This window comes from Mauremys reevesii, linkage group 22, assembly GCF_016161935.1.
Source record: "Mauremys reevesii isolate NIE-2019 linkage group 22, ASM1616193v1, whole genome shotgun sequence".
In the NCBI taxonomy this organism is placed as follows: Eukaryota; Metazoa; Chordata; order Testudines; family Geoemydidae; genus Mauremys; species Mauremys reevesii.
The window spans coordinates 8,578,313-8,602,198 of NC_052644.1; the positions used below are offsets into that span (position 1 = coordinate 8,578,313).

Genomic DNA, 23,886 nt, shown 5'->3' on the forward strand with positions numbered 1-23,886 from the left:
GGACAAGGTATTTCAAGAGGAAGGAGGGAAGTTTTCCTTTGTCTCAGAGTCCATTAAACTTGTGTGCCGGAGTGAAAAATATCAAGGAATCACCCGGCGTAGTGAGTATTAGAGAAGAAATAAATAGGTTTATGTTTTTTTTTTTGTGTGAGTTGTCTTGTGCATTAGAGGGATAATCAAATTGGGATTTCTTTTGTGTAACTAAGGTTTTGCCCAGGGGAACATTCTCTATGTTTTCAATCTGTTGTCTGTGAGACTCAGCCAAAGGGATTGTCATGGCGCAGGTGACAAGCTTCACTTCAACACCTTTGAGCATCATATTCTACATTTTACATCTCTCATCAGCTATGTCCCATACAAACATCTTGTTCCCATTAGGTCGACCAGCAGGCTGATGGCTCTTGGTAGATACCTCACATGCCACGTTTGGTGAGCTATTGTTCATATATCTCACCCAGGGGATCGCCATATAACTCTAGGCATCCCTGTGCCCTCTGCCAGTTGGCATCTAATTATCTGTGGGCAGACTCCTCTGTGGCAGAATGGGACCTTGGGAGCACCCGAATATGGTGCTAAGGGTCGGTAGTGCAGGGAGCTGGTTCGGGGTCACAGTAAGTGTCGCTCTTCTCATGGTGTCAGTTCTGACCCCATTTCCCCCATGCAGTTCTACAGGCCTGTGCTGCAGGGAGCAGGATGGGGGCTCTTTTGGGGGTGATCTCCCCTCACAGTCAGTGCTGGCCGCAGTGCCTCAGCACAGTACTTAGGATCTGTGCTGCAGGGATCAGTACGTGAGAGACCCTCCCTATCGCTGATCGCTCTGATCCTTCTGCCCCACTATAGGACAATGGGGTGCTGGGTAACTGGAGATCCCATTTGTGGGATTTGGGGTTGAATGGTTCCTGCAGCCACTGAGGGATCCCTTTATGAAGTGTGGGGTTCTTTTCCCCATCACTCCGGGTGATCTACATCTCAGCTAATTACCCCTGAACCTGTAATATGCCTAACTGCGGTGAGTAGAGACAGGTTCTTCCTCACTTCCTCTTCTACACTCACTTCCCCTTTGGGGGAGGGATAGCTCAGTGGTTTGAGCATTGGCCTGCTAAATCCAGGGTTGTGAATTCAGTCCTTGAGGGGGCCACTTAGGGATCTGGGGCAAAAATTGGTCCTGCTAGTGAAGACAGGGGCTGGACTCAATGACCTTTCAAGGTCCCTTTCAGTTCTAGGAGATTGGTATATCTCCAATTATTATTAATTTTTTTATTACAGAGCCCATGAGTTTCTGTGCTCTGTCTCTCATCTACTCTGTTCCACCCCACAGGTGGCTGCATGGTAGTGGTGGGGAGTAGGGCTGTCAAGTTATTAAAAAAATTGTGATTAATTGTAATAAATAAAAATTATTTATGATTAATTGCACAAGTAATCACCCCTTTACACAGTAATAGAATAAAATTTATTTCAATTTTTGGGATGTTTTCTACATTTTCAAATACATTGCTTTCAAATACAATTCAGAATACAAAGTGTACAATGCTCACTTTATATTTATTTTTTATTACAAATATTTGCACTGTAAAAAAGAAATACAAGAATTAGTATTTTCAATTCACCTCATACAAGTACTGTTGTGCCAGCTCTTTATCTGGAAAGTTGAACTTACAAATGTAGAATGATTTACAAATAATAACTGCATAGCCTCTGGCATGTAAGTTGCTCCTTGGATTGTGCAACCGAATGACACTAGCCAATATCTCCGGTCCCAGACACAACCCTAGGAACCTCCATCTTGCATTGTCCAGTTATGTCCACTGGACACTGGGACCTTATTTGAGTGTGTCAATTTAACAAAGAAATTGATATTTACCAGGCCTCTTATCCCTAGGGGAATCTCTGACACTCTTCAAACCAAAGCCACTGCTTCAGGTAGAATAAACAAACCAATTTATTAACTATAAAGATAGATTTTAGTGATTATAAGTCAAAGCAAAACAAGTCAGATTTGGTCAAATGAAGTAAAAGAAAAACCCATTCTAAGCTGATCTGGACACTTTCAGTGCCCTTACAAACTTAGATGCTTCTCACCACAGGCCGGCTGGTTGCCCTTCAGCCAGGCTCTCCCTTTTGATCAGAGCTTCAGTCGCTTGCTGGTGGTGGTGTCTGTAGATGTAGGTGGAAGAGAGAGGAAGAGCCTGGCAAACATCTCTCTCTTTTATCATGTTCTTTCTTCCTTCTTGGCTCTGCCCCGCCCCCACCCACCTTCAGAGTCAGGTGAGCATTACCTCGTCGCAGTCCCAAACTGACCAAAGGAAGGGGGGTGACTCACTGGAGAGTGCAACACATCCTTTTGTTGCTACCTAGGCCAGTGTCCTTTGTTCCTGTGAGGCTGGGTTGGGTTTGTCCGATGCATGCCTTGATGAGGTGTGAACTGCCCCTCTGCTCTTACAGAGTTTTTGCCTGGGCTTATTTTAAGCCATGGGATACATTTTCAGCCTCGTAAATATATACATGAAATTATAACCTATAACATGACAATAACATTACTGCAACAACAATTACTATAACATCACTATAACAACAATCCTAGGTGCATCATGAGGCTTCCAAAAACACCCAACATGACAAACTTTACATTGGAAACCACACAGTCCTTTTATAAGGATGAACATGGGGGTGCTCCCCCGAGGTACAGAGCGTCACAGGTACCTTCTTTGCATTTTGTCAAATCTGCAGTGAAGGTGTTCTTAAAATGAGCAACATTTGCCGAGTCATCATCCGATGCTACTGTAACAGGAAAGATATGGCAGAATGCAGGTAAAATACATAGCAGGAGATACACCATTCTCTCCTAAGAATGTCAGTCACAAATTACATTAACACCTTGCTTTTTTAACAAGCATCGTGAATATGTTAGTACATCGTCTGGAATGGTGGCCAAAGCATGAAGGAGCATGTGAATGTTTAGCATATGTGGCACGTAAATACCTTGCATTGCCACCTACAAAAGTGCCATGCAAACGCCTCTTCTCACTTTTGGGCGACACTGCAAATAAGAAGCAGGCAGCGTTATCTCCCGTAAATGTAACCAACTTGTTTGTCTGAGCGATTGGCTGAACAAGAAGCAAGACTGAGAGGATGTGTAGGCTCTAATTTTTCCATTGGTTGTTTTTTTTTTTTAGTGCAATTATGTAACAAAAAAATTCTACATTTGTCAATTGCACTTTCACAATAAAGAGATTGCACTGCAGTACTTGTATGAGGTGAATTGCAAAATACTATTTCTTTTACCATTTTTACAGTGCAAATATTTGTAATCCAAAATACAGTAAAAGCTGTTTTTTCCAGCACTTCACCAACCGGAAAGCTCTATATATTGAAATTTCATCTAGTCCAATTCCCTGCTCAAAGCAGGACCAATCCCCATATGGCCCCCTCAAGGATTGAATTTACAACCGTAATGATCAAGTGATTTCTCTCCTGCCATCCATCTCCACCCTCTGACAGAGGCTAGGGACTCCATTCCTTACCCATCCTGGCTAATAGTCATTAATGGACTAAACCTCCATGCAGCTATCTGTTTCCTAGAGACTGGCTCTATGGGGTCCCTCACAAACTGGAGACGGTTACTGTGGGTTTGTCTTTAGTATAGCTTATGTACATACTCCACGAACTCAGCATTTGAGCTTCTTTTTTTCTTTCTTTTGCGAACAGGGACTGCTAACGAGGAGTTTCTCAAGGAAGTTCTCCAGGTGACGGAGGAGCAAACACAGCATCCTTGGGGTAAGTGACTGTCTGTAGTGCATGTTTGCTTGTGGTTGGGGGTTACTTGCTGTTTGCTGAGCTTGTGTTTGTCAGTCTGTTTGATTGGTTGGTTGTTTGAAGGACCATGCGCTGTGGCTGGCAGTTGGAGGCTGTGAGCTTCAAAGGAAGGTCTGAAAGCTAGAAGCCTCTGGTAATTGGCTGAGCCTTAATCGTGGGTGGGGCATTCACACAGGCCATGGCTTTATAAAGCCACACAAAAGCAACCAGGGAGCTTTGTGAACAGGGGCTGCTAACAGGGAGTTTCGCAAGGGAGCTGGGAAGGGGAGTGGGAAGGGAGCGGGGCTCCCGTGCTGGTGCTATCTGTTTCCCTTGATTCCTCTTAAAACCTATAAACCAAACTACATTCCAAACTTCATGCTTTAAACAACCCTTTCAGTAACTCTAGAAGAAAATGTGGGCAGAAGCCCAGCTGCAGAGTGGGGGCTATCCAGTTTATTGCACTGGGTGTAGCATGTATGATTACCTGCCCTGTGGGCGGGTAGCATATGTGTGCAGTCGGTGCAAGGATCTCCTGGCCCTCAGAGACCACGTACGGAATTTAGAGGCCAGGGTGGCGGAACTGGAGAAGCTAAGAGAGGCAGAGAGGTATGTTGATGAGGCTTTCAGGGACACTGTAGAATTGTCCCACCTCCAGTCAGACAGCCCCTGCTCTGTTGAGGAGGATGAAAGGCCCAGGGAAGCAGAACAGTCAATGGGAGCAGAGGGAAACTTTCCCATAGTTGGGACCAGGGCCGGCTCCAGAGCCCAGCGCGCCAAGCGCGCGCTTGGGGCGGCGTGCCACGGGAGGGCGGCAGGCAGCTCCGGTGGACCTCCCGCAGGCATGCCTGCGGAGGGTCCGCTGGTCCCGCGGCTTCGGTGGAGCATCCGCAGGCGTGCAATCTTTTTAATTGATTGCAGGAGGTCCACCGGAGCCGCGGGACCGGCGACCGCCAGAGCGCCCCCTGCGGCGTGCCGCTGTGCTTGGGGCAACGCAATCCTAGAGCCGCCCCTGGTTGGGACCCTCCTTTCAGATGGTGCTGGGGTTGCCTCTCGCACTGAGGTTGCCACTCCACGGGAGGGAACTGCAGTTGCTAGGAAAAGGCAGGTGTTAGTAATGGGAGATTCGATCATTAGAAACATAGATAGCTGGGTCTGTGATGACCGGGAGAACTGTATAGTGACTTGCCTGCCTGGTGCGAAGGTTGCGGAATTCTCGAGGCATCTAGACAGACTTATGTGTAGTGCTGGGGAGGAGCTGTTGGTCGTGGTACATGTAGGTACCCATGACATAGGGAAGGGTAGGAGAGATGTCCTGGAGGCCAAATGTAGGCTGCTAGGGAAGAGACTGAAATCCAGGACCTCTATGGTGGCATTCTGAGAAATGCCATCAGTTCCACGCGCAGGGCCAGGTAGGTAGGCAGAGCTTCAGAGTCTCAATGGGTGGATGAGATGATGATGTAGAGAGGAGGGGTTTACATTCATTGGGAACTGGGGAAACTTTTGGGATGGGGGAAGCCTATACAGGAGAGATGGGCTCCACCTAAACCAAAGTGGAACCAGACTGCTGGCTCTAAACATTAAAAAGATTGTAGAGCAGTTTTTAAACTAGGAGATAGGGGAAAGCCGACTGCTGCAGAGGAGCATGTGGATCAGACACAGACTTCTCTTAGGGGAGAGTCTGATGACAGAGAATCTCCAGGTTATAGTCAGGAGCAGAGGATGGAAGAGTATAATGTAAGGGCCAGATCAGATGATAAACAGTCACATAAAAAAGAATCTGGCACATCAGAAAAGGGCAGGCAAATAAACAGTGACAAGTTTTTAAAGTGCTTGTACACAAATGCTAGAAGTCTAAATAATAAGATGGGTAAACTAGAGTGCCTTGTGATAAAGGAGGACATTGATATAACAGGCATCACAGAAACCTGGTGGACTGAGAGCAATCAATGGGACAAAATCATTCCGGGGTACAAAATATTTTGGAAGGACAGAACAGGTCATGCAGGGGTGGGTGTGGCACTATATGTGAAAGAAAATGTAGAATGAAATGAAGTAAAAATCTTAAGTGAATCCACATGTTCCATAGAATCTCTATGGATAGAAATTTCATGCTCTAATAAGAATATAACATTAGGGATCTATTATCGACCACCTGACCAGGACAGTGATAGTGATGATGAAATGCTAAGGGAAATTAGAGAGGCTATCAAAATTAAGAACTCATTAATAGTGGGGGATTTCAGTTATCCCCATATTGACTGGGGACATTTCACTTCAGGACGAAATGCAGAGATAAAATTTCTCAATACTTTTAATGACTGCTTCATGGAGCAGCTGGTATGGGAACCCACAAGGGGAGAGGCAACACTAGATTTAATCGTGAGTGGAGCTCAGGAGCTGGTCCAAGAGGTAACTATAGCAGGACCGCTTGGAAATAGTGACCATAATACAATAGCATTCAACATCCCTGTGGTGGGAAGAACATCTCAACAGCAGTTGAGATGGCACTGTGGCATTTAATTTCATAAGGGGGAACTATGCAAAAATGAGGGGGTTAGTTAAACAAAAGTTAAAAGGTACAGTGACTAAAGTGAAATCCCTGCAAACTGCATGGGCGCTTATTAAAGACACCATAATAGAGGCCCAACTTCAATGTATAACCCAAATTAAGAAACACAGTAAAAGAACTAAAAAGGAACCACCGTGGCTTAATAACCCTGTAAAAGAAGCAGTGAGAGATAAAAAGACTTCCTTTAAAAATTAGAAGTCAAATCCTAGCGAGGCAAATAGAAAGGAGCATAAAGACTGCCAAAGTAAGTGCAAGAGTGTAAAAAGAAAAGCCAAAGAGGATTTTGAAGAACGGCTAGCCAAAAACTTCAAAGGTAATAACAGAATAGTTTTTAAGTAAATCAGAAGCAGGAAGCCTGCTAAACAACCAGTGGGGCCCCTTGATGATCGAGATACAAAAGAAGCACTTCAAGACGATAAAGTCATTGTGGAGAAACTAAATGGATTCTTTGCTTCAGACTTCACGGCTGAGGATGTTAGGGAGATTCCCAAACCTGAGCTGGCTTTTGTAGGTGACAAATCTGAGGAACTGTCACAGATTGAAGTGTCACTAGAGGAGGTTTTGGAATTAATTGGTAAACTCAACATTAACAAGTCACCGGGACCAGATGGCATTCACCCAAGAGTTCTGAAAGAACTCAAATGTGAAGTTGCAGAACTATTAACTAAGGTTTGTAACCTGTCCTTTAAATCGGCTTCTGTACCCAATGACTGGAAGTTAGCTAATGTAATGCCAATATTTAAAAAGGGCTCTAGAGGTGATTCCGGAAATTACAGACCGGTAAGTCTATCGTCGGTACCGGGTAAATAAGTTGAAACAATAGTTAAGAATAAAATTGTCAGACACATAGTAAAACAAACTGTTGAGCAATAGTCAACCTGGTTTCTGTAAAGGGAAATCGTATCTTACTAATCTATTAGAGTTCTTTGAAGGGGTCAACAAACATGTGGACAAGGGGGATCCAGTGGATGCAGTGTACTTAGATTTCCAGAAAGCCTTTGACAAGGTCCCTCACCAAAGACTGTTATGTAAATTAAGTTGTCATAGGATAAAAGGGAAGATCCTTTCATGGACTGAGAACTGGTTAAAAGACAGGAAACAAAGGATAGGAATTAATGGTAAATTCTCAGAATGCAGAGGGGTAACTAGTGGTGTTCCCCAAGGGTCAGTCCTAGGACCAATCCTATTCAATTTATTCATAAATGATCTGGAGAAAGGGGTAAACAGTGAGGTGACACGAAAGTTGCAGATGACACGAAAGTTAGTTAAGACCAAGTTACTTAAGACCAAAGCAGACTGTGAGGAACTTCAAAAAGATCTCACAAAACTAAATAATTGGGCAACAAAATGGCAAATGAAATCGAATGTGGATAAATGTAAAGTAATGCACATTGGAAAAAAATAACCCCAACTATACATACAATATGATGGGGGCTAATTTAGCTACAGCGAGTCAGGAAAACGATTTTAGCGTCATCGTGGGTAGTTCTCTGAAGATGGCCACGCATTGTGCAGAGGCGGTCAAAAAAGCAAACAGGATGTTAGGAATCGTTAAAAATGGGATAGAGAATAAGACTGAGAATATATTATTGCCTTTATATAAATCCATGGTACGACCACATCTCGAATACTGCGTACAAATGTGGTCTCCTCACCTTAAGAAATATATACTGGCACTAGAAAAGGTTCAGAAAAGGGCAACTAAAATGATTAGGGGTTTGGAGAGGGACACTCAGAGCATGGTGTTATATCCCTTCCCATCCGTACTAATAGCCACTGATGGACCTATTCTCCAGGAATTTATCTAGTTCTTTTTAAAATCCTGTTATAGTTTTGGTCTTCACAGCATCCCCTGGCAAAAAGTTCCACGGGTTGACTGTATGTTGTGTGAAGAAGTACTTCCTCTTGTTTTTTTAAAAGCTGCTGCCTATTAATTTCATTGGGTGACTGCTAGTTCTTGTGTTATGTTAAGGATTTAATAGCATTAACTTATTCACTTTCTTTACACCAGTCAAGATTTTATAGACGTCTATCATATCCCACCCTTAGTCATCTCTGTTCTAAGCTGAAAATTCTCAGTCATTTTAATCTCTCCTCCTGTTTCATACCCCTAATAATTTTAGTTGCCCATGGGGTGACCAGATCTGCACACTGTATTCAAGGTGTGCACGTACCATGGATTTATATAGAGGCAATATGATATTTTCTGTCTTATTATCTATCCCTTTCTTAATGATTCCCAACATTCCCTTTGCTTTTTTGACTGCCACTGCACGTTGAGTGGATGTTTTCAGAAAACTATCCACAATGATTCCAAGATCTTTCTTGAGTGTTTAATAGCTAATTCAGACTCCATCATTTTGGATTGTGACAAAGTTCCTCCTCTATCTTGGTGGGTCCTGTGCTTATTTGGCAGATTGGCTCACCTCAGTGATCTTCCCCACAGTCTGGGTCAACTTCTCCTGTGTATGATCAGGAGTTGGGAGGTTTCGGGGGAACCCGGGCCCGCCCTCTACTCCGGGTCCCAGCCCAGGGCCCTGTGGATTGCAGCTGTCTATAGTGCCTCCTGTACCAGCTGCATGACAGCTACAACTCCCTGGGCTACTTCACCATGGCCTCCTCCAAACACCTTCTTTAGCCTCACCACAGGACCTTCCTCCTGGTGTCTGATAACACTTGTACTCCTTAGTCCTCCAGCAGCACAGCCTCTCACTCTCAGCTACTTGTGCCTCTTGCTCCCAGCTCCTCACACACACTCCCCCCTCCCTGAGTGGAGTGAGCTCCTTTTTAAACCCAGGCGCCCTGATTAGCCAGCCTTGATTGGCTGCAGGTGTTCTAATCCACCTGGCTGCCTTAATTAGTTCTAGCAGGTTCCTGATTACTCTAGTGAAGCACCTGCTCTGGTCACTTAGGGAACAGAAAACTACTCATCCAGTGACCAGTATATTTGAGCTCTACCAGACTCCTGTATCCCACTGGCCTGGGTCTGTCACAGTATGTATAGTTGACATTGTTTTCCAATGTGCATTACTTTGCATTTATCAGCATTGAATTTCATCTGCCATTTTGTTGCCCAGTTACTCAGTTTTGTGAGTTCCCTTTGTAACTTTTTGCAGTCTGCCTGGGACTTAGAATTATAGAATGTCAGGGTTGGAAGTGTTCTCAGGAGGTCATCTAGTCCAACCCCCTGCTCAAAGCAGGAGTAATCCCCAACGAAACCATCCCAGCCAGGTCTTTGTCATGCCTGACCTTAAAAACCTCTAAGGAAGGAGATTCCACCACCGCCCTAGGTAACTCATTCCAGTGCTTCACCACCCTCCTAGTGAAAAAGTTTTTCCTAATATCCAACCTAAACCTCCTGCACTGCAACTTGAGACCAATACTCCTTGTTTTGTCATCTGGTACCACTGAGAACAGTCTAGATCCATCCTCTTTGGGACCCGCTTTCAGGTAGTTGAAAGCAGCTATCAAATCCCCCCCAATTCTTCTCTTCTGCAAACTAAACAATACCAGTTCCCTCAGCCTCTCCTCATAAGTCATGTGCTCCAGCCCCCTAATCATTTTTGTTGCTCTCTGCTGGAGTCTTTCAAATTTTTCCACATCCTTCTTGTAGTGTGGGGCCCAAAACTGGAAACAGTACTCCAGATGAGGCCTCACCAATGTCGAATGGAGAGGAATGACCACGTCCCTCTGCTGGCAATGCCCCTAATTATACAGCCCAAAATGCTGTTAGCTTTCTTGACAACAAGGGCACACTGTTGACTCATATGCAGATTCTTGTCCACTGGAACTCCTAGGTACTTTTCTGCAAAACTGCTTCCTAGACATTAGGTCCCTAGTCTGTAACAGTGAATGGGTTTCTTCCATCCTTAACTATCTTGAATAGATTTATATCATCTGCAAATTTTGCCACCTCACTGTTTACCCATTTTTCTAGATTATTTATGAGTATGTTGAACAGTATTGGTCCCAGTACCAACCCCTCAGGGATACCACTATTTATTTCTCTCCATTCTGAAAAACTGATAATTTATTCCTACCCTTTGTTTCCCACCTTTAACCAGATCCATGAGAGGACTTTCCCCTTATTCCATGATGGCTTACTTTTCAAAAGTCAATTTAAATTAAATACATTTTTTTTAAATTATATTTTGTTAGAAATCTAGATCTGTTATATGTTTTGGTATAACTTGTATTATCCTTCTGTTAAATTTGCATTATCGTAACAAAACATTTTACTTTATTCCTATCTCTTTTATATATCTCACGAGCTCTGACACCCCCCCTGTAAATTCGAATACCCCCACAATTTCAATTTCTTGGGAAACCACTGAGAGGGAGGGAGGAAGGGGGGAGGCTGTGTGCCGCAAGACAGCTGATTGCCACTGGCAGGAGGCGGGGGGAGTAGGGGGAAGACGCTGATTCCTGGGGGCCACCGGCAGGCGGGAGGAACTGGGGGGGCAGGAGAGCTGATGGGGGGCTGCCAGGCTGTTTAATACCTGTATTAAATGCTTGTTTAAAATTGTTTAAAATGTATATAATGCCTTTTGTCTGGCAAAAATTTTTTCCCTGGAACCTGATCCCCCCTATTTACATTAATTCTTATGGGGAAATTGGATTCGCTAAACATTGTTTTGCTTAAAGTCGCATTTTTCAGGGCCATAACTACAACGTTAAGTGAGGAATTACAGTATTTTACATGCATCACCACCTAGTGGCTGAGCAGTATACTACAGCTTAGCACTCCATTAGACATCATGTGGCGCTGTCAAACTCCAGGTTGGGGGGGAGCCAGGCCTGAGGGGAGCAGGGTTCCTTCAGAGGTGCAGGCAGTGTGAAAGGAGGTTGCTCGATTTGGAAGGGCTGGTGCAGTGTCACTGGTTCCGACGTCGCTCACCGGGTCTTGTCTTTTGTCGGTTACTTAGGGCTCTTCTGTACTGGAAACATTACAGTGGTACGGTGGCAGCTCTGCAGCTACAGCACTTCTGTGTAGATGCGACCGATGCCGACAGGAGGGGCAGGAGGGTCAATCCACCTCTCTGAGAGGCAGTAGATAGGTCACTGAAATACAACATGCAGCTGAGTCTTTTCTCTCAGTGTATCAAGAGATGTGAGGGGAGAGCTCACTCAGGCCACGGCTTACACCAGCCAATGTTTGGAGATCCCCATGGTGACCAGCCATGGATACAGAGACTTACCTCATTTCTTTGCTTTCTTCCAGCTTCCATGACAGGATTCCCCATGACAGGTAAATATAAACATAGGCAGAGGGTGTGGAGTCTGTCTGTATGTGTGGGGTGCATGCTGCAGGGTGAAGCTATCTCATAAATTGGGGTGAGGAAGGGATGAGTTAAGGTTATTTAATCTAGTCATTCAAGTGTAGGACTGGAGACCTGGGTTGAACTCCTGCCTCCACCAGACTCACCCCATGGTCTCAGCCCATCACTTCCTCACTACATGTCCTAGTTTCCCCACCAGTGAATTGTTAACAAGGCAGGCTGTGTGGCAGAGTGCAGGGCATTCTGGCTGTTGGATACCGGTGGAAATCCCCAGCCATCCAGCATCTGAAGGGCTCACCCTTGCCCAGTAAGGCTGATTGAAATTTTGGCTCTGGCAGTGGCTGTTTGAGCTGTGCCACCTCACTGTTTACTTATTTTTCTAGACCATTTATGAATATGTTGAACAGTACTGGTCCCAGTACCAACCCCTCAGGGATACCACTATTTATCTCTCTCTATTCTGAAAAACTGATAATTTATTCCTACCCTTTGTTTCCCACCTTTTAACCAGATATTTATCCATGAGAGGACTTTCCCCTTATCCCATGATGGCTTACTTTTCAAAAGTCAATTTAAATTAAATACATTTTTTTTAAAAAAATTATATAATGTTAGAAATCTACACCTGTTATATGTTTTGGTATAATTTGTATTATCCTTATGTTAAATTTGCATTAGCCTAACAAAACATTTACTTTATTCATATCTATTTTTTATATCTCATCGGCTCTTACACCCCCCCCATAAATTCAAACACCCTCCCTGTCATAAACAGATAGTTAAGGGTTAAGGTCTCTTTTACCTGTAAAGGGTTAACAAGCTCAGTAACCTGAGGAACACCTGACCAGAGGACCAATCAAGGGACAAGATAATTTCAAATCTCTGTGGAGGGAAGTCTTTGTCTGTGTTCTTTGTTGGTTCTTTGTTCTCTCTTTGGATCTAAGAGAGGCCAGACATATCTTCAAGTTCTCCAAGTTTTCCTGAAGTATTTCCTACTATCCAGTATAGTGAGTATTAGAAAGGCGGTTTAGTCTTTGAATTAATTTCTGCATTTGGAATTGTGTGTTGCTGGAGAAATATCTTTATTTCTGTTTGCTGTTAATTTGACTATTCTGAGACAGGGGGTGGGGGGGAAGCCTCTTCAGGTTTATAAGTTAGACCCTGTAAATTTTTCCATCCTGGTGTTACAGAGATAGAGTACTTTCTTTCTTTCTTTTAATAAAATCCTTTTCTTTTCAGAACTTGATTGATTTCTTCCCTTGTTTGGATTTTCAGGGGAAGGGAAGCGGGATAGGGAATCCCTCATTGTTTGATTCAAGGTACCTTTCCCAAGGACTAGGGGCGGGCAGAAGAAGGTAGTGGGGGGGGAATGGATTATTTCCCTTTGTGTTAAGATTCTAGGAGTTTGGATCTGTGTTCCCCAGGGAAAGTTTGGGGGAACAGGGAGTGTGCCAGACACTAAAAACCTGGCTGGTGGCAGCGTACCAGATCTAAACTAGGATTTTAGTTTAGAGGACTCCATGCAGGTCCCCATCTTGTGGACGCTAAAGTTCAAAGTGGGGAACAAACCTATGACACTCCCTAATTTCAATTTCTGGGGAAACCACTGGGAGGGAGGAAGGGGGGAGGCTGTGCACCACAAGACAGCTGATTGCCACTGGCAGGAGGCGGGGGGAGTAGGGGAAAGGCGCTCATCGTTGGGGGCCGCCGGCGCATGGGAGGCGCTGGGGGGAGTAGGGGAGCTGATGGGGGGCTGCCAGCCTGTTTAATACCTGTATTAAATTGCTTGTTTAAAATTGTTTAAAATGTATATAATGCCTTTTGTCTGGCAACAATTTTTTTCCCCTGGAACCTGATTCCCCCTATTTACATTAATTCTTATGGGGAAATTGGATTCGCTTAACATTGTTTTGCTTAAAGTCGCATTTTTCAGAACCATAACTACAACGTTAAGTGAGGAATTACTGTATTTTACACACATCACCATCTAGTGGCTGAGCAGTATAATACAGTTTAGCACTCCATTACACAGCCTGTGGAGCTGTCAAACTCCAGGTTTGGGGGGAGCCAGGCCTGAGGGGAGCAGGGTGTGGGGGTCCTTCAGAGGTGCAGGCAGTGTGAAAGTAGGTGGTTCAGTTTGGAAGGGCTGGTGCAGTGTCACTGGTTCTGATGTCGCCCACCAGGACTTGTGTTTTGCCGGCTACTTAGGGCTCTTCTGCACTGGAAACATTACAGTGGCACAGTGGCAGCTCTGCAGATGTAGCACTTCCATGTAGATGTGACCGACGCTGCCAGGAGAGGCAGGAGGGTCAGTCCACCTCCTTGAGAGGCAGTAGATAGTCACTGAAATACAATATGCAGCTGAGTCTTTTCTCTCAGTGCATCAAGAGATGGCAGGAGAGAGCTCACTCACGCCACGGCTTACGTCAGCCAATGTTTGGAGATTCAAAAGATATCCAGCCATAGAGACAGACATTTACCTCATCTCTTTGCTTTCTTTCAGCTTCCATGACAGGATTCCCCATGACAGGTAAATACAAACATAGGCAGAGGGTGTGGAGTCTGTCTGTATGTGTGGGGTGCATGCTGCAGGGTGCAGCTCTCTCATAAATTGGGGTGAGGAAGGGATAAGTTAAGGTTATTTAATCTAGTCATTCAAGTGTAGGACTGCAGACCTGGGTTCAAATCCTGCCTTCACCAAACTCACCCCATGGTCTCAGCCCATCACTTCCTCACTACGTGTCCTAGTTTCCCCACCAGTGAATTGTTAACAAGGCGGGCTGTGTGGCAGAGTGCAAGGCATTCTGGCTGTTGGATACCGGTGGAAATCCCCAGCCATCCAGCATCCGAAGGACTCACCCTTGCCCAGTAAGGCTGATTGAAATTTTGGCTCTGGCAGCAGCGGTTTGAGCTGTGTCAGTCTGAGGTGACCCCAGATTTACCCTGGTATAGGATCTCCCCCAACAGATATTTTGTCTTTAGTTATTGTTAGACTTGTATCATCTCAGATCTGGCTGTGGCTGGTGAGTGGTCCCACCCCTGCACAGGGCAAATGGAGATGCTGTGTACTGACACCGTGCTGCTACCTGGGCCTGTGAGAGGTGGGGGTGGGGTACCAGGGGATGGGCTGCCATGGTGACGTCACCACAGGAGGGTGCTCAGTTTAGCATATGAGCGGCCCTGTCTGTCTGGACACTGTGGAATATAGAGGAGCAGAGTCAGCCCCAGGGGAGTCTTTGGGAAGCAGAACTACAGCCCTGTGAGGCTGCTGCTGTTGGCTCTGGCCAGGCAGGGTCATCGGGGCGCAGACAGGGAGGGAGCCCAGCAGGGACAAAGGGCAGTTCAGTCTCCTGAGCAGTTTTTCCCATTTGCCCCATGGCTGGGAGCCGCTCAGACTGAGGACTGGCCTGGCCTACACACACCTGTCCTGTCATGGAGGGGGATTAACCCCAGCAGCTCATTTCAGGCGTCAGAGAGCTTCAATGGCTGCGACTTCCACTCACTACCAGCATGGACCCAGGGCCCCAGACGTGAAAGCCCAAGTGCCTGTCCCCCCACCCCAGCCACTGGGCTGAGCTGGGACGAAACGGGAAATGGTGCCCTCCGGGTAAGCAGCCCCAGGTTTCCTTCCCCCAATGTACTGCATCAGTTCATCCCCCTCGCACAGACTGTGTGGAGCCAGCATTCCCTGGAGAGAAAGACCCTGTGTCCCATTCTCCATCCCATGAGTCAGCCATTCCCCCATGACTGGGGCTGGATTAGAACTGGTGACCTCCAGAGAAGAACCCATCAGTGTGCCATTCCCAGCCTACCTGAACCAACCAGTCTGCCACACTGGGACTGAATGGCAGCCAGAGCAAACTATACGGAACAAGCACCATCCCTGAGTGTTTCTTCCCTTGGGTGTTTGCAGACTCAGGCATCTCAGAAGTGGCTCAGCTCCGACTGGTGAATAGTTCGAGTCGCTGTGCTGGGAGAGTCGAGGTGCTGTACAACCAGGTGTGGGGAACCGTGTGTGATGACGACTGGGACATAACTGATGCTGGAGTCGTGTGTAGGCAGCTGGGCTGTGGGACGGCGTTATCAGCCCCAGGAGGGGCTCGATTTGGGCGAGGATCTGACCCTATCTGGCTGGATGACGTCACCTGCACAGGGACAGAAGTTGCCCTCTCTGATTGCAGGGCTCGGCCTTGGGGAGACAATAACTGTAACCACGGAGAAGATGCCGGTGTTGTGTGCTCAGGTAACCTTCGTCTACCACCCTGCCTGTTTCAGGGAGCAGGCTGGGAAGCACATTACGGGGCGTTGTCCTCTCACAGCCAGTACTGACCCCAGCATGGCGCTTGGGGCCTATGCTTCAGAGAGCAATTTGGCGGGTCCAGTAGAGAGCCCTCTCCTCTCAGTCTGTGCAGACCCTAATTGCCCTGTGCTGAAGGGAGAGGTGTCGGGGCTCAGTAGAGGACGCTCACACTTTCCCCTTGACGTCAGTGCTGTCCCCAGAGGGGGCCCGTGGTGCAGGTAGTGGTGAGTCAGTAGGGGGCTCTCTCCCTTTGCAGTTGTGCTGGCCCTAATGCCCTAGTGCGGTGGCATGGGCCCCTCCAATGAGGAAGCCTTGTCTGTGCCCACTGGGGGGCAGCTCCCTGACTCCCTTGGCCACAGTCCACAAAAGATGTGCCCCCTAGGCCTTGTGGGGTGGAGGGTGACCTCTCTCCAGATTGGCAATAGGGACACTTCACCCTTCGGCCCACCGAGAGTCCCTTTGTAGCATCCAGTCCCTGTCTCGCTGGGCATTCACAGCAGTCACAGATCTTCTGCTCCCAAAGGAACAGGGTCTCAAGGTGACTCGTTGCACCTCCCATCTCTGCCCCGATCAACACACAGCCCTAGATTCATTCATATTCACACCAAGGACAAGTGATTTCACAGGGTGTAGAGATTCGAGGGGTAGCAAGGAGACGGGTTGGAAAGGACTGGTTCCATGGCCCATAAAATCATACCACGCTGACTAGAGCCTGGCCTTTGTCTTTGCAAATTCTGAGGCCCCGACTGGGTCCAGACAGTGAATACAGCCTGTCTCCACGGCTGTGCTTTGTTCTGTGTGCTGATTGGCTCAGCCGAAAAGATTGCCATGGTGCAGGTGACAAGTTTCACTTCAGCACTTCTGGAGCCTCATATTCTACATTTTACATCTCTCTTCAACTACGTCCCATCCAAACATCTTGCCCCCATTAGGGTGACGAGTGGGCTGCTGTCTCTTGGTAGAGACCTCACATAGCACCTCTAGTGAGCTATTGTGCATATATGTCATCCAGGGGATCCCGGTATAACTCTAGGCAAACCTGTGCCCTCTACCAGTTGGAGTCTATTTATCTCTGGGCTAGACTCCTCTGAGGCACAATGGGGACCTGGGTAACTGTAGCTCCCACTGGTTGGATTTGGTGTCACTGGAGCCTGCAGCCGCTCACTCAAACTAAAAATCCAGGGCCAATTTCTCAAGAGTCCAGTTCCCAATCACAGTGTTCCGGCGGATTAGCATTTCAGGAGATAAGTCCTGAAGTTGTAACTTCCCCAAAAGCTGGACACAGGAGACGCAATTCTTCCTCACTTCCTGTCCTACACAGCCTACATATTCCCTGTCCTGTTTCTCAGCTGCCCTGTCCTATCCCAGAAGTGGCTGCATGTCAGTGGGGGGAATCTTCTTCTTCCGGGTATGTCACAAGTCGATATTTGTCGAACTCTATGTATCTATGAATACCAGCGCCAGGAGTGAGGGTGTAAATCTGCTCCCCAGGAGCTTCCTGCCAGCAGTCCCGGTGGTCATCTTTTTAATTAAGTGCTCTAGTGGGAGCAGTAGGACAGACTGCCGTCCAGTCTTCCTAACTATGTGAGAGCTGGCTGGGAGGGGAGTGGACAAACTTCAACATTGCCCAAGTGATTAGCGTGGTCAGTGATGGGGAGCCCTTGACAGGCAGTTGCTGTGTGCAGAGACCGGTCAGATCCGTCGGCGGGAGGTGCTACATCCTCCAGCAACACGAGAGGTCAGATGAACAGGAACCTCCTTGAGTGTTTATCCCCTTGGGTGTTTGCAGACGCTGGCATCTCAGAAGTGGCTAAGCTCCGACTGGTGAACGGCCCGAGTCGCTGTGCTGGGAGAGTCGAGGTGCTTTACAACCAGGTGTGGGGAACCGTGTGTGATGACGACTGGGACATAACTGATGCTGGAGTCGTGTGCAGGCAGCTGGGCTGTGGGATGGCGTTATCAGCCCCAGGAGGGGCTCGATTTGGGCAAGGATCTGACTGTATCTGGCTGGATGATGTCAACTGCACAGGGACAGAAAATGCCCTCTCTGATTGCGGGGCTCGGCCTTGGGGAACCCATAACTGTAACCACGGAGAAGATGCCGGTGTTGTGTGCTCAGGTAACCTTCATCTACCACTCTGCCTGTTTCAGGGAGCAGGCTGGGAAGCACATTACGGGGCATTGTTCTCTCACAGCTGGTAATGACTCCAGCATGGTGCTTGAGGCCTGTGCTTCAGGGAGCAATATGGGGGTTCAAGTAGAGAGCCGTCTCCTCTCCGTCTCTGCTGACCCTAATTAGCCTGTGTTGCTCTTTGGGCCTGTGCTGCAGGGAGCAGTGTGGGGGCTCAGTAGCGGATGCTCACGCTCTCCCCTTGATGTCAGTGCTGGCTCCAAAGAGGGCCTGTGCTGCAGGTAGGGGTGTGTCAGTAGGGGTCTGTCATAGGTTTCACCTGCACTCTGAACTTTAGGATACAGATGTGGGGACCTGCATGAGAACACCTAAGCTTAATTACCAGCTTAGATCTGGTTGCTGCCACCACCCAAATAGTTTAAAACAGCTGTTTATGAGTCATTTGGGAAACTCTGTCTCCCCCACCACCCCTCCAAAATCTCTCCCTCCCAAGTACCGTAACCCTTCCCTGGGTAACCTTGAGAGACGTCTCCACTAATTTCCTGGTGAACACCAATCCAAACCCCTTGGATCTTAAAACAAGGAAAAAATCAATCAGGTTCTTAAAAAGAAAACTTTTAATTAAGGAAAAAAAGGTGAAAAGAAAACCTCTGGGAGAGAGCATACAAGCTTCTCTCACAGACAACAGATTGAAAACACAGAATGTTCCCCTGGGCAAAACCTTAGATACACAAAAGAAATCCCAATTTGATTATCCCTCTAATGCACAAGACAAGTCACACACACAAAAAAAACATAAACCTATTTATTTCTTCTCTAATACTCACTACCCCGTGTGATTCCTTGATCTTTTTCACTCCGGCACAGAACTTTAATGGACTCTGAGACATAGGAAAACTTCCCTCCTTCCTCTTGAAAAATCTTGTCCCCCCATTGGTTCCTCTGGTCAGGTGTCAGCTAGGCTAGGTGAACTTCTTAACCCTTTACAGGTCAAAGAGGCATTAACCCTTAACTGTCTGTATATGACAGGGGTTCTCTCCCTTTGCAGTTGTGCTTGCCCTAATGCCCTAGTGCGGTGCCATGGGCCCCTAGCATGAGGAAGCCTTGTCTGTGCCCACTGGGGGTCAGCTCCCTGACTCTCTCGGCGACACTCTAGGCCTTGTGGGGTGGGGGGGATCTCTCTCCAAGTTGGCAATAGGGACACTTCACCCTTCGGCCCTCCGAGAGTCCGTTTGCGGCATCCAGTCCCTGTCTCGCTGGGCATTCACAGCAGTCACAGATCTTCTGCTATGAAAGGAACAAGGTCCCAAGGTGACCCGTTCCACCTCCGATCTCTGCCCCGATCAACGCACAGCCCTAGATTCCTTCATAGTCACACCAAGGACCAGTGATTTCACAGAGTGTAGCGATTCGAGGGGCAGCAAGGAGACGGGTTGTAAAGAAATTGTTCCTTGGCCAATAAAATCATACCACGCTGACTAGAGCCTAGACTCACTGAACGAGATACTTTTCTGTCTGGTAGAGCACCGCTCACCCCACAGTCCTTCCAGGGTTTTACTCCAGGCATGGCTGTGACCTCCTGTTCCTGAGACAAATACTGTCAGCCGTGTCCTGGGTGAAAGGGAGCTCTTGTCCCCTCTCCTCTTTCTTTGTAGGTACAGACCATTGTCTCTTCCCAGAGGAGGTCTCTCTTGAGAGACTTGTGCTGAGGGTCCTTTGTTTTTGTAAATTCTCATGTCCCGACTGAGCCCAGACAGTGAATATTGCCTGTCTCCACGGCTGTGCTTTGTTCTGTGTGCTGATTGGCTCAACCGAAGCGATTGCCATGGCGCAGGTGACAAGCTTCACTTCAACACCTCTGAGCCTCATATTCTACATTTTACATCTCTCATCAACTATGTCCCATACAAACATCTTGTTCCCATTAGGGTGACGAGTGGGCTGCTGTCTCTTGGTAGAGACCTCACATAGCACCTCTAGTGAGCTATTGTGCATATATCTCACCCAGGGCATCCCGGTATAACTCTAGGCAAACCTGTGCACTCTGCCAGTTGGAGTCTATTTAAATCTGGGCCAGACTCCTCTGCGGCACAATGGGGACCTGGGTAACTGCAGCTTCAACTGGTTGGATTTGGTGTCAACGGAGCCTGCAGCCGCTCACTCAAACTAAAAATCCAGGGCCAATTTCTCAAGAGTCCAGTTCCTAATCACTGTGTTCCAGCGGATTTGCATTTCAGGGGATAAGTCCTGAAGTTGTAACTTCCCCAAGAGCAGGACACAGGAGACGAAATTCTTCCTCACTTCCTGTCCTATTACATATTCCATGTCCTGTTTCTCAGCTGCTCTGTCCTACCCCACAAGTGGCTGCATGTCAGTGGGGGGAGTCTTCTTCTTCCGGGTATGTCACAAGTCGATATTTGTCGAACTCTATGTATCTGTGAATTCCAGCGCCAGGAGTGAGGGTGTAAATCTTCTCCCCAGGAGCTTCCTGCCAGCAGTGCCAGAAGTGTGTGTGATCTTTTTAATTAAGTGCTCTAGTGGGAGCAGTGGGTCATACTGCCGTCCAGTCTGCCTATCTAGGTGAGAGCTTGGCGGGAGGCGCGGCGACACGAGAGATGGGATGCACAGGAACCTCTCTGAGCGTTTCTTCCCTTGGGTATTTGTAGACGCTGGCATCTCAGAAGTGGCTCAGCTCCGACTGGTGAATGGTTTGAGTCGCTGTTCTGGGAGAGTCGAGGTGCTTTACCACCAGGTGTGGGGAACCGTGTGTGATGACAGCTGGGACTTACAGGATGCTGGAGTCGTGTGCAGGCAGTTGGACTGTGGGACGGCGCTATCAGCCCCAGGAGGGGCTCGATTTGGGCAAGGATCAGACCGTATCTGGCTGGATGACGTCAACTGCGCAGGGACAGAAAATGCCCTCTCTGATTGCGGGGCTCAGCCTTGGGGAACGAATAACTGTAACCACGGAGAAGATGCCGGTGTTGTGTGCTCAGGTAACCTTCATCTACCACTCTGCCTGTTTCAGGGAGCAGGGTGGGAAGCACATTACGGGGCGTTGTCCTTTCACAGCCAGTACTGACCCCAGCATGGCGCTTGAGGCCTATGCTTCAAGGAGCAATATGGGGGTTCAAGTAGAGAGCCGTCTCCTCTCTGTCTCTGCTTACCCTAATTAGCCTGTGTTGCTCTTTGGGCCTGTGCTGCAGGGAACAGTGTTGGGGCTCAGTAGGAGATGCTCACACTCTCCCCTTGATGTCAGTGCTGGCCCCAAAGGGGGCCTGTGCTGCAGGTAGGGGTGTGTCAGTAGGCATCTGTCATAGGTTTCACCCGCACTCTGAACTTTAGGATACAGATGTCGGGACCTGCATGAGAACACCTAAGCTTAATTACCAGCTTAGATCAGGTTGCTGCCACCACCCAAATAGTCATTTGGGAAACTCTGTCTCCCCCGCCACCCCTCCAAAATCTCTCCCTCCCAAGTACTGTAACCCTTCCCTGGGTAACCTTGAGAGTCTTCTCCACCAATTTCCTGGTGAACACCAATCCAAACCCCCTTGGATCTTAAAACAAGGAAAAAATCAATCAGGTTCTTAAAAAGAAGACTTTTAATTAAGGAAAGGAAGGTAAAAAGAAAACCTCTGGGGGACAAGGTTTTTCAAGAGGAAGGAAGGAAGTTTTCCTTTGTCTCAGAGTCCATTAAAGTTGTGTGCCGGAGTGAAAAAGATCAAGGAATCACCCGGGGTAGTGAGTATTAGAGAAGAAATAAATAGGTTTATGGGGTTTTTTTGTGTGACTTGTCTTGTGCATTAGAGGGATAATCAAATTGGTATTTCTTTTGTGTAACTAAGGTTTTGCCCAGGGGAACATTCTCTGTGTTTTCAATCTGTTGTCTGTGAGACTCATTCATTCATTCATTCATGCCCGTCACCCCAACCGGGGTATGGGCCGCCAACCACAGATCTCCATAGTAGGTATAGCATTTTTTTTTTATATCAACCTGAAGGTCGTCGGCCAGGTATTTCTTGGGGGCTCTTTTCCGCTTGCCTTGGGGTTCCACTGCAGTGCCTGTCTGGTGATGTTGGTTGGCTGCTTGCGTAGTGTGTGTCATCCAGCCCCACCTTCTCTTCCTTAATTTTTTTCTGCTGCTGGAGTTGACGGTCCTCTCCAAGAGGTGGATGTTACTGGATCTGGAGAATCCTTCTGAGGCAGAGGTTTCAGCTCCATACAGTAAGACTGATTTCACGTTTTGTTTGACACAGTCGAATCTATTGCCAAAGACAGCTCTCTGGAGCTCCAGATGTTCTTGAGCTGTAAGAAGGCTGCTCTTGCCTTACCAATCCTTACTTTGATGCTGTGAGACTCAGCCAAAGGGATTGTCATGGCGCAGGTGACAAGCTTCACTTCATCACTGCTGAGCATCATATTCTACATTTTGCATCTCATATCAGCTATGTCCCATAGAAACATCTTGTTCCCATTAGGTCGACCAGGCTGCTGGCTCTTGGTAGATACCTCACATGCCACGTTTGGTGAGCTATTGTGCATATATCTCACCCAGGGGATCGCCATATAACTCTAGGCATCCCTGTGCCCTCTGCCAGTTGGCATCTAGTTATCTGTGGGCAGACTCCTCTGTGGCAAAATGGGACCTTGGGAACACCCCAGTTTGGTGCTAAGGGTCTGTACTGCAGGGAGCTGGTTTGGGGTCACAGTAAGTGTTGCTCTTCTCATGGTGTCAGTTCTGACCCCATTTCCCCCATGCAGTTGTACAGGCCTGTGCTGCAGGGAGCAGGATGGGGGCTCTTTTGGGGGTGATCTCCACTCACAGTCAGGGCTGGCCGCAATGCCTCAGCACAGTACTTAGGATCTGTGCTGCAGGGATCAGTACGTGAGAGACCCTCCCTATCGCTGATCGCTCTGATCCCTCTGCCCTACTACAGCACAATGGGGTGCTGGGTAACTGGAGATCCCATTTGTGGGATTTGGGGTTGAATGGTTCCTGCAGCCACTGAGGGAATCCTTTATGAAGTGTGGGGTTCTTTTCCTCGTCACTCCAGGTGATCTACATCTCAGCTAATTACCCCTGAACCTGTAATATGCCCAACTGCTGTGACTAGAGACAGGTTCTTCCTCACTTCCTCTTCTACACTCTCTTCCCCTTTGGGGACAGGGATAGCTCAGTGGTTTGAGCATTGCCCTGCTAAACCCAGGGTTGTGAATTCAATCCTTGAGGGAGCGACTTAAAGATCTGGGGCAAAAATTGGTTCTTCTAGTGAATGCAGGGGGCTGGACTCAATGACCTTTCAAGGTCACTTTCAGTTCTAGGAGATTGGTATATCTCCATTTATTATTATTTTTTTTATTACAAAGCCCATGTGTTTCTGTGCTCTGTCTGTCATCTACTCTGTTCCACCCCACAGGTGGCTGCATGGTAGTGGTGGGGAGTAGGGCTGTCAAGTTATTAAAAAAATTGTGATTAATTGTGAGATAAAAATTGTTCATGATTAATTGCACAAGTAATCACCCCTTTACACAATAATAGAATACAATTTATTTCAATTTCTGGGATGTTTTCTACATTTTGAAATACATTGCTTTCAAATACAATTCAGAATACAAAGTGTACATTGCTCACTTTATATTTATTTTTTATTACAAATATTTGCACTGTAAAAAAGAAACACAAGAAATAGTATTTTCAATTCACCTCATGCAAGTACTGTTGTGCCAGCTCTTTATCTGGAAAGTTGAACTTACAAATGTAGAATGATTTACAAATAATAACTGCACAGCCTCTGGCATGTAAGCTGCT

The 23,886-nt window shown here is 47.2% G+C and overlaps 1 protein-coding gene across 1 annotated transcript in view; it reads left to right on the plus strand.

Annotated features, from left to right (window-relative positions):
- The window catches only part of LOC120388133, a 736,578-nt gene that overhangs the window by 208,483 nt on the left and 504,209 nt on the right, over positions 1-23,886 (plus strand). Inside the window, 6 exon segments of the mRNA XM_039509761.1 lie at positions 3,706-3,774; positions 11,586-11,612; positions 14,147-14,173; positions 15,557-15,886; positions 17,733-18,062; positions 20,741-21,070. Coding sequence (XP_039365695.1) covers positions 3,706-3,774; positions 11,586-11,612; positions 14,147-14,173; positions 15,557-15,886; positions 17,733-18,062; positions 20,741-21,070 — 1,113 coding nt within the window.